The sequence below is a fragment of the Neopsephotus bourkii genome, unplaced genomic scaffold (genome assembly GCF_033783945.1).
Source record: "Neopsephotus bourkii isolate Nb327-2 ecotype Australia unplaced genomic scaffold, CSIRO-AGI_Nbou_v1 NB_168, whole genome shotgun sequence".
Taxonomy (NCBI): Eukaryota; Metazoa; Chordata; class Aves; order Psittaciformes; family Psittacidae; genus Neopsephotus; species Neopsephotus bourkii.
The window spans coordinates 9,952,382-9,963,298 of record NW_026900684.1 but is presented as its reverse complement, the minus strand read 5'-3'; the positions used below and the strand labels follow the sequence as shown (position 1 = coordinate 9,963,298).

Sequence of the window (10,917 nt, the reverse complement as noted above, 5' to 3'; positions counted from 1 at the left end):
GGAGCTGGGACATATGGCATCTCAGAGTGGCACAAGCTGCCCAGCTCCACCTGTGCCTGGCCCACCTCAGTGCCAGGAGGGGCCAATGAGTCCTGCCAGCTTCAGAGCGTGGGAGCTGTGGATTCAAGCACACTTTTTGGGATGCTGTAGCTCCTGCTCCTACTACATACCACTTATAAGTAGTACATGCTGTGGTTTTGGCACCTATGAGGAGTGTAGATAACTGTTGCCTTCCATATGATTCAGTTCTGCTTGTGTGCATGGCCTGTAAGTGCTACTGATATCTTATGCAGAGTTGCTGGTTTGTATCTGCCTTTGAACTGGTTTAATATTTAATGTTTTACTCTAATCAGTATATTGTTGCAATGCTGCATGTTTTTATGTTTATTTAAAATCTCTCCCTATATGTATTTTAGTTATACCTGAATAATTCTACGAATCACTACTAGAGCTTATGTTATAAAATGATAATTTTAGACGGCCAACTCTGCGACAACTGATTTTTTTTATCTCATGAGGCCCAAGCTTCATGAAAGTTTGCACATCCATCCTATATTAAGCTTGATACTGCCTGTTAAGCCCATCTAGCTGCAGCTCTTTGTATTTTCTGTCTGCAGTTCTTTGTATTTTTTGATCCCACATATCACGCAAGACTAAAAGTGGCATGATTTCTTTGTTACTGTAACCAAATGAGGCGATCATCCCCCCTGAATGGGTCAGACAGTCCTGCCCTTCCACTGGACCTTCCTGTGTCCTGGGATATCACACGACCGAGCAGTAAAGCAGGGTTAAAATTCTCTGATTTTCCTGTCACTGGTCTAGTTGTAACACAATCCAGTTTGCCATGCAGCCACAGAAATGCTTTTGCAGGCACAAAGAAGGACAGGGCACAGGTGTGAAAATGCGCAGTTTATGGCAGAAGCAGAACCATCATTCTCAGCCCCACAACTGTCTTATTATGATCTAATCATGAAACTATGATACTCCTCTACTTGAAATTCCACTTAAAAATTAGCATACTGGCAAGCATGGCTGGGTAACATAATCAGGCTTTTAACCGCTCACAAACTGTACAAAGAGGATCAGAAACATTTAAAATGCACAAGTGATCTTTCCATTGCAGCAAATCACAGCAGCCAGACCCAGACTGACATGTTTTATGCTTGCAGTAAGGTCAAATATGTCTGAAGAAATGAAAGGGACCTCTAAAGACATAGCCTCAGAGTCTAGAAATTGCTATTCAGAATCCAGATTTCCACTAAAGAATTCCTGGAACTCACCCTTGTCCCACTTTTCCCAGCTTGTGCTTCCTATGTTTTTCTTTAAGGCCCACTATCATTGTTACTGATTTGTTGTTGGGTTTGGGTTTCTTTTTTTGTTTTCTTTTTGTTTGGGGTTTTTTAACATTATTATATTTTTTAAAGTGTGAAATCACAAGAAACACAAAGTGAGTTAAACTTCTGATGCCTAAGACTGCACAGCAGCAGAGCGTGGAATTAAACCCAGGCGCTCCACATGGTCTTCAATCAAACAAATCGGGATTCGGTATTTTTCCCACCCCTTACACAATTCCCTTCTCTAATGCCTGAAACGTGACTTTTAGGGAACTGCTGTCAGTGACTTTATGCTGAGTTTAGCTTCAGTTACTGTATCCTTCCTTCAGCTGCAACGGTGGGTGCGTGAAGCGGGACCTACCCTTGTTCTCTAATACCAGGTTATGCAATCAGATTAAGGAGCCATCTGCAGCACAAACCAAAACTGCGCTATAATCGCGTTCCCGGCTCACGCAGAACTTTGGCTTACGCAGGATCTGTGTCTCCTCGAATCACTCACCGCCCTCCCCACTACCTCTCTCCTCCTCCTGCAAGCTGGAAACGCAGGCCAAGCGATATGGTCAAATATTTCGGTGATTAAATCATTACGCTTCGAGTACGGTCAGATCGGATGCCGCTTCTGAGATTTAAGAGAGTATTTGCGGCCGTTCAAAAGGAAAGCAAAACCTCACCCTTTACTGCGTCTGCTTTGAAGGCGCTGGAAGAAAGAGAGAAGGTCGGCTTGCTGCTTCTGCCGCTCTGCTGTCGACAGCTGAATCGTTACATGGCTTAATGCCAATGAATCTCGCTCGTAGTTTTTGTACTCTCCAAACGGAAAATAGTTGCTTTTATCAAGTGTTTTCACACTATCTATTTTAGCTAGCCGTGTGCACAGCAAGGTCTTGGTTCACTAGTAGTGAAAACGTTTCTGTATTCTGTCTCTTTTGTTGTTAAAAGTCACCTTTATTAACAAAAAGCTCTTTTAAATGACAGAAGTGGAAACTCGCAAGTCCTCTTTGTTTTCAGAGATATCTACCAAAGGAACGCCAGGCGCACCCCTCGTTGCGTGTGGTTTAAAAACAGATTTAACAAAGGCCGGAGCTCGGGCTGTTCTCGACTCAGAGCGGCAATCGGGGGCTGGACCCGGCTCGCAGGGAGCTGCCCGAGACAGCGGGATCGGCGCGGCGGCACCCGCGTTCCGGCAACGGTTGACAGAAAGAGTGTAAAAGGAGGCGGCGAAGCAAGAAGGAACGACAAGAAATTAACCCCCAACTCGTAGAAAATCCTACACAAGGGGTCCGGGTGGCGGAAACACCGGAGCTGGAGTTAGTGCCGAGGGAGGCAGCGAGGAGCACCGCCAGAGTCCGGGCAAGGGGAAGCGCGGCCGCCCCATGTGCCCTTGGCGGAGGCACGTTTACACGCTTGGCGGTGCGGGAGGCAGCGCCGGTTCCTGCCCGGCCTCTGCCTTCCGCCCGGCGCCTTTCTCGCCTTCCCGCCTCCGGCCGGGCTGGGCTCTCCGCATGGCTGCCTTTCAAATCTCAACGGCCGCGCCGCTAGGGAGGAGCGACAAGGGGGGAATAAGGGGAAGAGAATGAACGGGGCCTTTTAAAAAGTGGGCTGAGCAGCTGCCACCCCTCCGCACGGCGGGGCACAGGGTGCGCAGCGCGGGGCAGGCCGGAGAAGGGCAAGAAGCTGCCACTGGGGCGGGACGGCCCCGCCGGCCTGAGCACCGCAAAGCGGCACAGCGAAACCCCGGCACTGCGCGGCGCGCCCCCTGCACTCCCGCCCGCCCGCGCTCCCGCCGGCGTCGCGCAGCAGCTCGGGAGCGGTAGTTCACCCGCCGCGGCGGACGCAGAGGGGTCGGTGGGGCAGGACTGCATTTCCCGTGGCGCCCCGCGGTGGGGAGCCGGCATGCGCGGCGGGCGGGGCGGGGCGGAGCGGCGGGCAGGTTGCTGTTGTTACATAGGAAACAGCTGAAGAGTCTCCACATGACAGAGGGGGAAGGAGGAAGTGGGGCGACCCGTGGGGCGCCGCTGCCGCTCCGGTAGCTGCGGGGCTCGGGCAACGCAGCCGACGGGGAGAGCCCTTCCCGCGACGTGCGGGCTGGCCGCCCTCGGGCGAGGGTTTGCAACCCGGTGCCGCCGCTGAGAGGAGGCGGGCGAGCGGGTAGAGAGCGGGAGAGCTCTTCCCCGGGCCGCGGCATCTCGCCGGGGAAGTTCGGTGCTGGGCGGCATCCTGCCTCTTTCCCTTGGGCTTCCCGCCGGCTGCGGCGGTGGCGCCGGGCATGAACGGCTTCGCCCCCGAGGAGGTGACCCAGCGCGGGGCGGACCCTGCCGCAGCCGCCGCCGCGGTGGTGGGCAATGCGGGTTCCGCAGTTGAGGTGCCACCGCCGCCAGCGCCGCCGGGGCTGGGTCCGGCTGTAGCCGCCGCCGCGGGCTTGGGCGCAGGGGGTGCGGGCGGCCCCGGGGCAGGGCAGCTGTGCTGCCTGCGGGAGGAGGGGGAGCGGTGCGGCCGCGCCGCCGGCAACGCCAGCTTCAGCAAGCGGATCCAGAAGAGCATCTCGCAGAAGAAGGTGAAGATTGAGCTGGACAAGAGCGTAAGTCCGGGCAGGGGAGGATGCCACGCACAGGGGCCGGGGTTGCGGCGGGGCAGGCGGACAAAAGTGGCCGGTGGGTCCCGGCGGTGTGTGCTTGGGCAGCGGCGGCGGGTCCAACCCCAGTCCCCGCTCCCTCCGGCTGGGTACTCTCACGCCTTAGTTGGTTTGGGGGCTTTTAATAAAGTTTAGGTTTGGTTTTGGTTTGTTTTTTGGCAGCGGGGAAGTGTTGTTTCCCCTTTCGCCCCCTTTTCCGTAGCACGGTGGAGTTTGGCTAGCGCTGCAGGAGCGCGGCCTGAAAGTGCTCTTCCTCGGCAGGAGGAGCAGGGGGGGAGCGCTGGCCCCTCCTGCCTGCTCCTGGGGTCTACTTCCAGCTCCCAGGAACGGGGGGCACGGGCTGCGCTTTACCCCGCGCAGCTGGAGCGGGAAGCAGCGTGGCTGGGCAGCGCCCCGCCTCCCCGGAGCGGAGCCCGCATGGCTCCCGCCGCGCTAGTTTGTGTCTGTTCCTGGCGAGCGCAGCGCTCGGCTGCTCCGCCTCGTGTTGCAATGTTGCACGTCTCCCCTTGCCACTGTATCTTCCGCTCGGCAGCCATCAGGCGCGGCACGGCCGGGCACGGGAGCGGGGAACACGCCGTTTCGGAGGTGTGCTTCTCTGGCCCCGTACCACAGGTTTTTCCGGCGGGGGGTTGGGGGGCAAGGTTGCTTAAAATGCGCGGAAGCGGACGTGAGTACTCCGCGCCTCCGCCCGAGGGACCCCCCGCAACTGCCCCACCCCGGGCCGGGAGTTCCTCGCTCCGTAGGCGCGATCCCTAAGCGGGGTCCGTGCTTTCTTTGCCGTGAAATTCGGTGTTGGTACGTGTTGAAGAGCTTTCCAGAGTGTGCAGACCTACACAAAGGGAAACTGATAACGAAAAGGGAAAAATACCCCAAAAAGTGTGTTGCTTGACCTGGCCTAGGTAGTGGAAATGAAACAAGAGGTGGGAGGCTATAGATAGGAAATGGGAGCCGGCATTTTGCCCTCCAAAGAACACCTGAAAGCTTGTTTTGTGTTTGCTTCCCGATCTCCGAGTTGCGGTGCATGGCTGGAGGGAGGGTTGTACGCGTATGTGTCTGCAGCCTGTTACTGCTGAACCAGTAGATTGCAGCACTTCGGCTTCCCCGGCCAAGCCGGTGGCAGCGAGCTGCAGCACAGCCTCAACGCAGTTAATGTGACTGCGGTTGCTGAAGGGTTGTCTCTGTATGTGCGTTTATATTGTCAGTGGGAGATTCTGACGTGAGTTTGACTGAAAGACGCCGAATTACTCTTCTAGGCAAGACATCTGTATATTTGTGACTTCCACAAAAACTTAATTCAGAGTGTGAGAAATAGAAGAAAGAGGAAAGGCAGCGATGATGACGGTGACTCACCCGTGCAAGACATCGACACTCCAGAGGTAGCTAAGTAGTTGTTTTGGTTTGGTGTTTTATTTTTTCCTAACTGTCCTGTTAAGCTTGTTGTTAACGACTACCAAGTCCACACAGACACCACTTTCTTACAGCTCTCTTTATTTTGGAGCATGTGGGAAAGACTCTTGATTCACTCTTGATAGAACAAAATCTCACAGAATCTTACAGTATATTTTCTGTATTAATTGTGCATAGTAGAATGAACAAGAGTCTGTGATTTTTTTAAGTGTCTGCTGGCTCTGTCACAAAACAGCTGTTTCTACCTTTCTTCTTGGTGCTCTTCAGAGTGGTGCTTTGCCACATAACAGCAAGCTGTCTTCGCAGGAGTTGACAATTTGAAGGGAATTGCACATGGGGCTTGGGATATTGTCTGTGCCCCATCCCTCTGGTCCTTTACTCTGTGCTCAGGGTGTTGGAGATGGCTCTTGCAGTTACTCTGTTGCCTTAGTCACCTTAAATGCACAGTTTAACAGTGGTAGTCTGTGTTTTTACCCTGTTGCTGGGGGAAGAGACATTCAGGGAGCTGTGCTAGACAAGAAAGTGGTGTTTTTCCCATCTGTGTTCTCCGCTGCAGACCAGTGAAACTTCACCCGTTAAAAAAAAATGAACTACAGTTTTAAACCTTTTTCAGAGCACAGTAGGAGAGACTGCACCAAAGGCTCCTTCTTTCCCAACCCCCCTCCATGTGCTCTGGATTATTTCTGCTACAGCCTGGTTTAGCAGGTGCTCTTCAGTGTGGTAATTCTGAGCACAGGCTGTCATGCCTACCTGGTCCTTTCTGAGAGGGATTTTTAAAGCATTCAAACATTGCTCTGTAAGTGTTAATTTAATGGCATCCTTATGGTCAGTGTCCGTAGATAGCAGCATCATAAGTGGTGAAACTTTGAATAGGAATCTGTGTCTAAAGGCACGTGGCTCCAGTCCAAAGGCTCTAGCTAAGAGGATTTTAGGGGGTTGGGAGTAGTTTGATGTTGGGCTGTCTCTTAAAATCTGGGACTGCATCTTTGAGAGATCTGTGTGAAGCTAATGCTGTGTGTGACTTCAGGTAGCTCTCTGGCACAGTGGTAATCACAGCTCTCTTGCAAGCCTGTTTTGTTTTCTCATGAAAGAATTATTAAACATGTCACAACTGATAGATATCTCTAGGACAAGAAAGCAAGCTTTTTCTATTAATGGCACTACTGAGGGGAATAAAACTGCCTGGGAAGTATTTTTGAGGAGTTTCAGCTGGCCATTTGGATAAGGGCAGTATGTGCATTCCACATGATTACTGCATACATTAGGTGCCCATTGGCCCTTTATCTTCTTTATTTTCAATTGCTATCCAGTCTACTAAGGAAAAAGGAAAAATATCATTCTTCTGAAGACTTGTAAAGCCTTCCTGTTTCCATCTCGATCATGACTATCATTACCTGTTAGAAGTGGCTCCTACAGGAGGGGAAGAAGCTTCTGCAGTACTGGTACCTTCTGTGACTTGATAGAAAGCTGCCAGTACTCCTCTGTGTGATGCTCTGGGGTGTGGATTCCCCATTGTGACTTGGGAAGTGGAATTTGTGCCATGAAAGCTTTAGAACACCAAAAGTTACCTACCCATCCTCTGTCATGGAAGGCTGCATCACATAAAGTCTGGCCAGATTACCAAGTATGCAGTAGCACTGCTTTTCTGTGAGTGTTCTATAGTGAGACTGCTAAATGAATTTAAAGCAAAAGCAATCTTTAATGCAGTGAGTTTGGAGAATGCTATTGTAACTGCCACTGATCTAGCAGACTTTCTCATTCAGCCTGGTTTCTCAGCTTACTTTCCCACTCAGTCATCTGGTTAAGCTCTCTTCCATCGTCAGGGAGGGTGGGAGGAAGGTAAGCTGTTGCTGGGAGAAGTGACTGTTGATCAGAGTTCATGGGATTCAAAACTGCAGAGTACTGGGTTAAGGTTGTGTATTTGTATCCCTAAGAGGACCTTGTGCAATTCTCTCAACTATCCATTGTGCTGAAAAACAGTTTGTCTAGTTACACCCATGCACGTAACTCCTGCATTGTGCTTATATAGCAGGAGTATGTTTGGAGAGCAAGAGCAGCTGTTTTCTTCTCTCACCTTGAGCCAAGAAAAAATTTGCACTCTAGACTTTCTCCTGATTCTAATACATGCTCTTTCATGGTGTGGATGTGCCATATCTTGCATGGAACTTGTGTAAAAAAAAAAAAAAAATCATCACAATATAGGGCCCTCCTTTGAATTAGCATCTTCATAGATGCTGTATGAAAGCTCTTACTGGGCCTTGTGTTGTCATGCTTGAACTGGGGAGCAAATGGAAAACCCAGTGAATTCTTAATACTGTCCACAGCTAAAGGGTGGCAGAGCCATGCTTGGTAATGATAAAATGCTCTTAAACTGAGCTGGGGTGTTCTCCTTTCTGCTGGAAGGTGCAGGGTGGAGTTTGTTTTTTGTCAAAATGGGATCTGCTGGGCTGACTGTTTTCACGTGTGTGTCTGAGATTCCAGAATGTTTTTGAGAGGTAAACTATTAATGATTGAATCATTTTCAGTTGCATTAGATTTCCTCCCCTTCCCTCTCCTTTTCTTCTAGGTTGATTTATATCAGTTACAAGTAAACACACTTCGAAGGTACAAAAGACACTTCAAGCTACAGACCAGACCAGGACTTAACAAAGCGCAGCTTGTTGAAGTACGTATGAATGTTTGTTCTATAATAGAAAATGCAACTTGCCATAGCATGTGGTTTTCTGTACAATGTGATATTTGCATAAAGAGCATGTGTAATCTGGCTTTTAGGAGAACAAAAGGGAACTGCTTATCTAGTTTCCTTCACTGGCCACAGCTTCTGACCCAAGTAAATCAAAGTAAAAGTTCTTTCCAGGGGCGGGACTCTTCCGAAAGGAGTATGTGCTGCTTAAAAACATGAAGTGTTGAGTTAGAGCAGTAAGATGATCTGCATATCTCTGAATATCATAGAATCATGCATTTACAGTCTGCATCAGTCACACCTTCACCTGAAGTGTCCTGCTGAAAGAACTAGGAACTGAGGGGTGGCAGCAAAGTTCTGGAAAGGTTCAGAGTCTGCTTTAGAAAGCTAGTTAGTGCAAGCATGTTCTTCTGTATATGTAAAGTATGTAAACCTGAAAAAAAAACAGGGTTCTACTGATAATTAATTCTGTTGATTAAAATCACTGGGATCTGCCATCAGAAAAATGGAACTTTACAAAATTAAGGGTTTTTATTAATATTCCTAAAAGTGCTGGAGCTGTGTGAGTGCAGCTGTACATAAGCATCTTTGCAGCTTAAAAGTATAATTTTAAGGGATTCTGTGCTACAAAGATGCAGTTACAGCATGCTGGTGTTTGTGGGAGAGCCGCTGTCATGGTTTAACCCATGACAGCTGGTTATCCTCTTAAAAGGGAGGTATAGCTGCTGTTTTTTCACTTATGTGCAAGAGATACTCAGTTATACTCCAGTGCAGGTATTTTGTTTGTCTGTCCCTTAATTTGTATGGATTAAAGGTGAGATTCTTAAATGTATGGGAGATCTCAAGGCTGAGCTGCTGCCACTACGAGTAAGAATGTAAAATCAGACTTCTGTTTTCTTATATTCGAGTTGCAGTACAGCTAGCTTTTGAATTAGCAGTAATGTGATTTGAAAAAGCACAAGCTGTTTTTGTTCTGCACACCTGGCATTTTTAAGCGTCTGCTTTAGGTATCTCTCTAGATATTTGCACTGGGTTGTTCTTACTGCATGGTGCGCACCAGCAAAGCTGCTTCTGTCATGTGCTTGGTTTGACTGACGTGCAGGCCTCTGTGAACATTAGCTGCAGAACTTGTGTAGTTTACAGTACATGTGATTCCTTGTAGCTTGTCCTAACATACCATAGGCACTCCTCTGGCTGTTACTTAAAGTTCACTTCAAAGGACTCTGTCAAACTACTTCTTTGTGATGTCTTTTTTTTTTTTTTTTTTTTTTTTATTTTAGGAAGTTAGGGTTTAGAAAGCTTCCTAATTTGCTAATTAGGCTAACCTTTTATACCTATATCCTATATAACTAGTAGTATATAGTGGTAGTTGAATGAGCAGTTCCGTGTTTTTTGCTTGCTAATTGCAGTCTTAACAAAATATTCTGCAAAAAGCCAGAGAATAGACTTGGGCAGGTATAATATTTTGCCCGCTTTCTTTTAGAGCTGATGTTCGTTGTGGTGAAGGGAAAGACTTCTGGAATGGAGTGGAGTAACAAAAAAATGATTCAAAAACTGTTTAGAGAACATCATGTTTTAGTGTTCCAGCATAGTGAATTTTCAGTGATAGTATTTTGATGATCTGAATGTTCAGTTATAAATTTTGAAGATTCTTGAATTGTCTTGGATGTTTCTGTGTGTGACTTGGTACAGGCATACCCTCATGCCCCCCCAACCTGAGTGATGAGCAGTAGCCTCCCATTTCTATGCTGTTGTTTGTTGATATTCTGCAATTATTAGTTGCTTTATAGTTTTTTAATTAAACTGCACCGATGTAACGATACTCCTAGGCTTGTTTTGAGAGCTCCATCCCCCTTAATTTGGAAATTAGGGTATACAATTTGCTATATTTAGTTCATAGTTCTCAATAAAATGGTTCCTGTTTATCTTTTTTTATTACTGTTAAAGACTTTTGAAGAGAGGTAGCATCTTTTAAGCTGCTTGATTAATCTTTTAGAATTTAATGTCCTCAATTTCAGTATGAAACTTTGGTTATTGCATATAGGAGTGGTTATTTAATTTCCTTGCATTCTTCCTTTGTAGATAATTGGCTGCCACTTTAGGACAATTCCAGTGAATGAAAAGGACACCTTAACATATTTCATCTACTCGGTGAAGAATGAAAAGAACAAGCCAGATCTAAAGATGGATAGTGGGGTTCATTAGATGGAAAAGGTTGGGACTGAGACTCAGGCTACAAATCAAAAGACTGAGGTTTGGTTGATCCGCAGAAGCTTTCTTTGTAACTTTTTTGTCCCCGGAGACTTTGTCTCTGTTTTATTTTTCATAACCTTGCTGATTTGTTTGAAAACTATCTCTTATGAAACAAATTTCCTCAGCAAAAGTATTTTAAATAAATATCACTGATACTGTTGCTCAAGTGGGTGTGTCTGTAACTTACTGAGTTACTTGTACCTAATAGTTAAGCTTTGACTAACTATGTAATAATATTAAAATATTTTTCAATTAAAGTGTGCCAAGAATATATTTATGAATGTACTTCAAGTTCTCATGGTGCAATGCCTTTAAAAAAACCCCAAAGCTGTAGCAGACTTGGCAATAAATTCCTTTTCCTAAGGTGAAAGGCTTTAAATGACAGTTCCAGTTGTTAGCTGGGCAGAAGTGGTTGAATAACATTTTATTTTTCTCCTTGAAACAAGAATTGATGGGTGCTTTTCTGGTGTGTGTATTCATCGTGTCACTGTTGGGATATGTGCTTCCAAGCGCTGAGACCTTCCTGCTCCTATATTAAAACGGGGGAAAAAAATGCAGCTCTCAAATTTCAAAGCTGTAAGTAGGATGAAAAGACTGCTGCAGCTTACTGT

The 10,917-nt window shown here is 47.4% G+C and overlaps 1 protein-coding gene across 1 annotated transcript; it reads left to right on the top strand.

Annotated features, from left to right (window-relative positions):
* Positions 1 to 3,260: 3,260 nt before the first annotated feature.
* On the top strand, positions 3,261 to 10,563 carry SAP30 (Sin3A associated protein 30). Its single transcript, XM_061372635.1, has 4 exons — positions 3,261 to 3,909; positions 5,217 to 5,339; positions 7,937 to 8,035; positions 10,136 to 10,563. The coding sequence occupies exons 1-4, from the start codon at positions 3,598 to 3,600 to the stop codon at positions 10,256 to 10,258; spliced, it is 657 nt and encodes a 218-aa protein (XP_061228619.1). The 5' UTR covers positions 3,261 to 3,597; the 3' UTR covers positions 10,259 to 10,563.
* Positions 10,564 to 10,917: the final 354 nt, after the last annotated feature.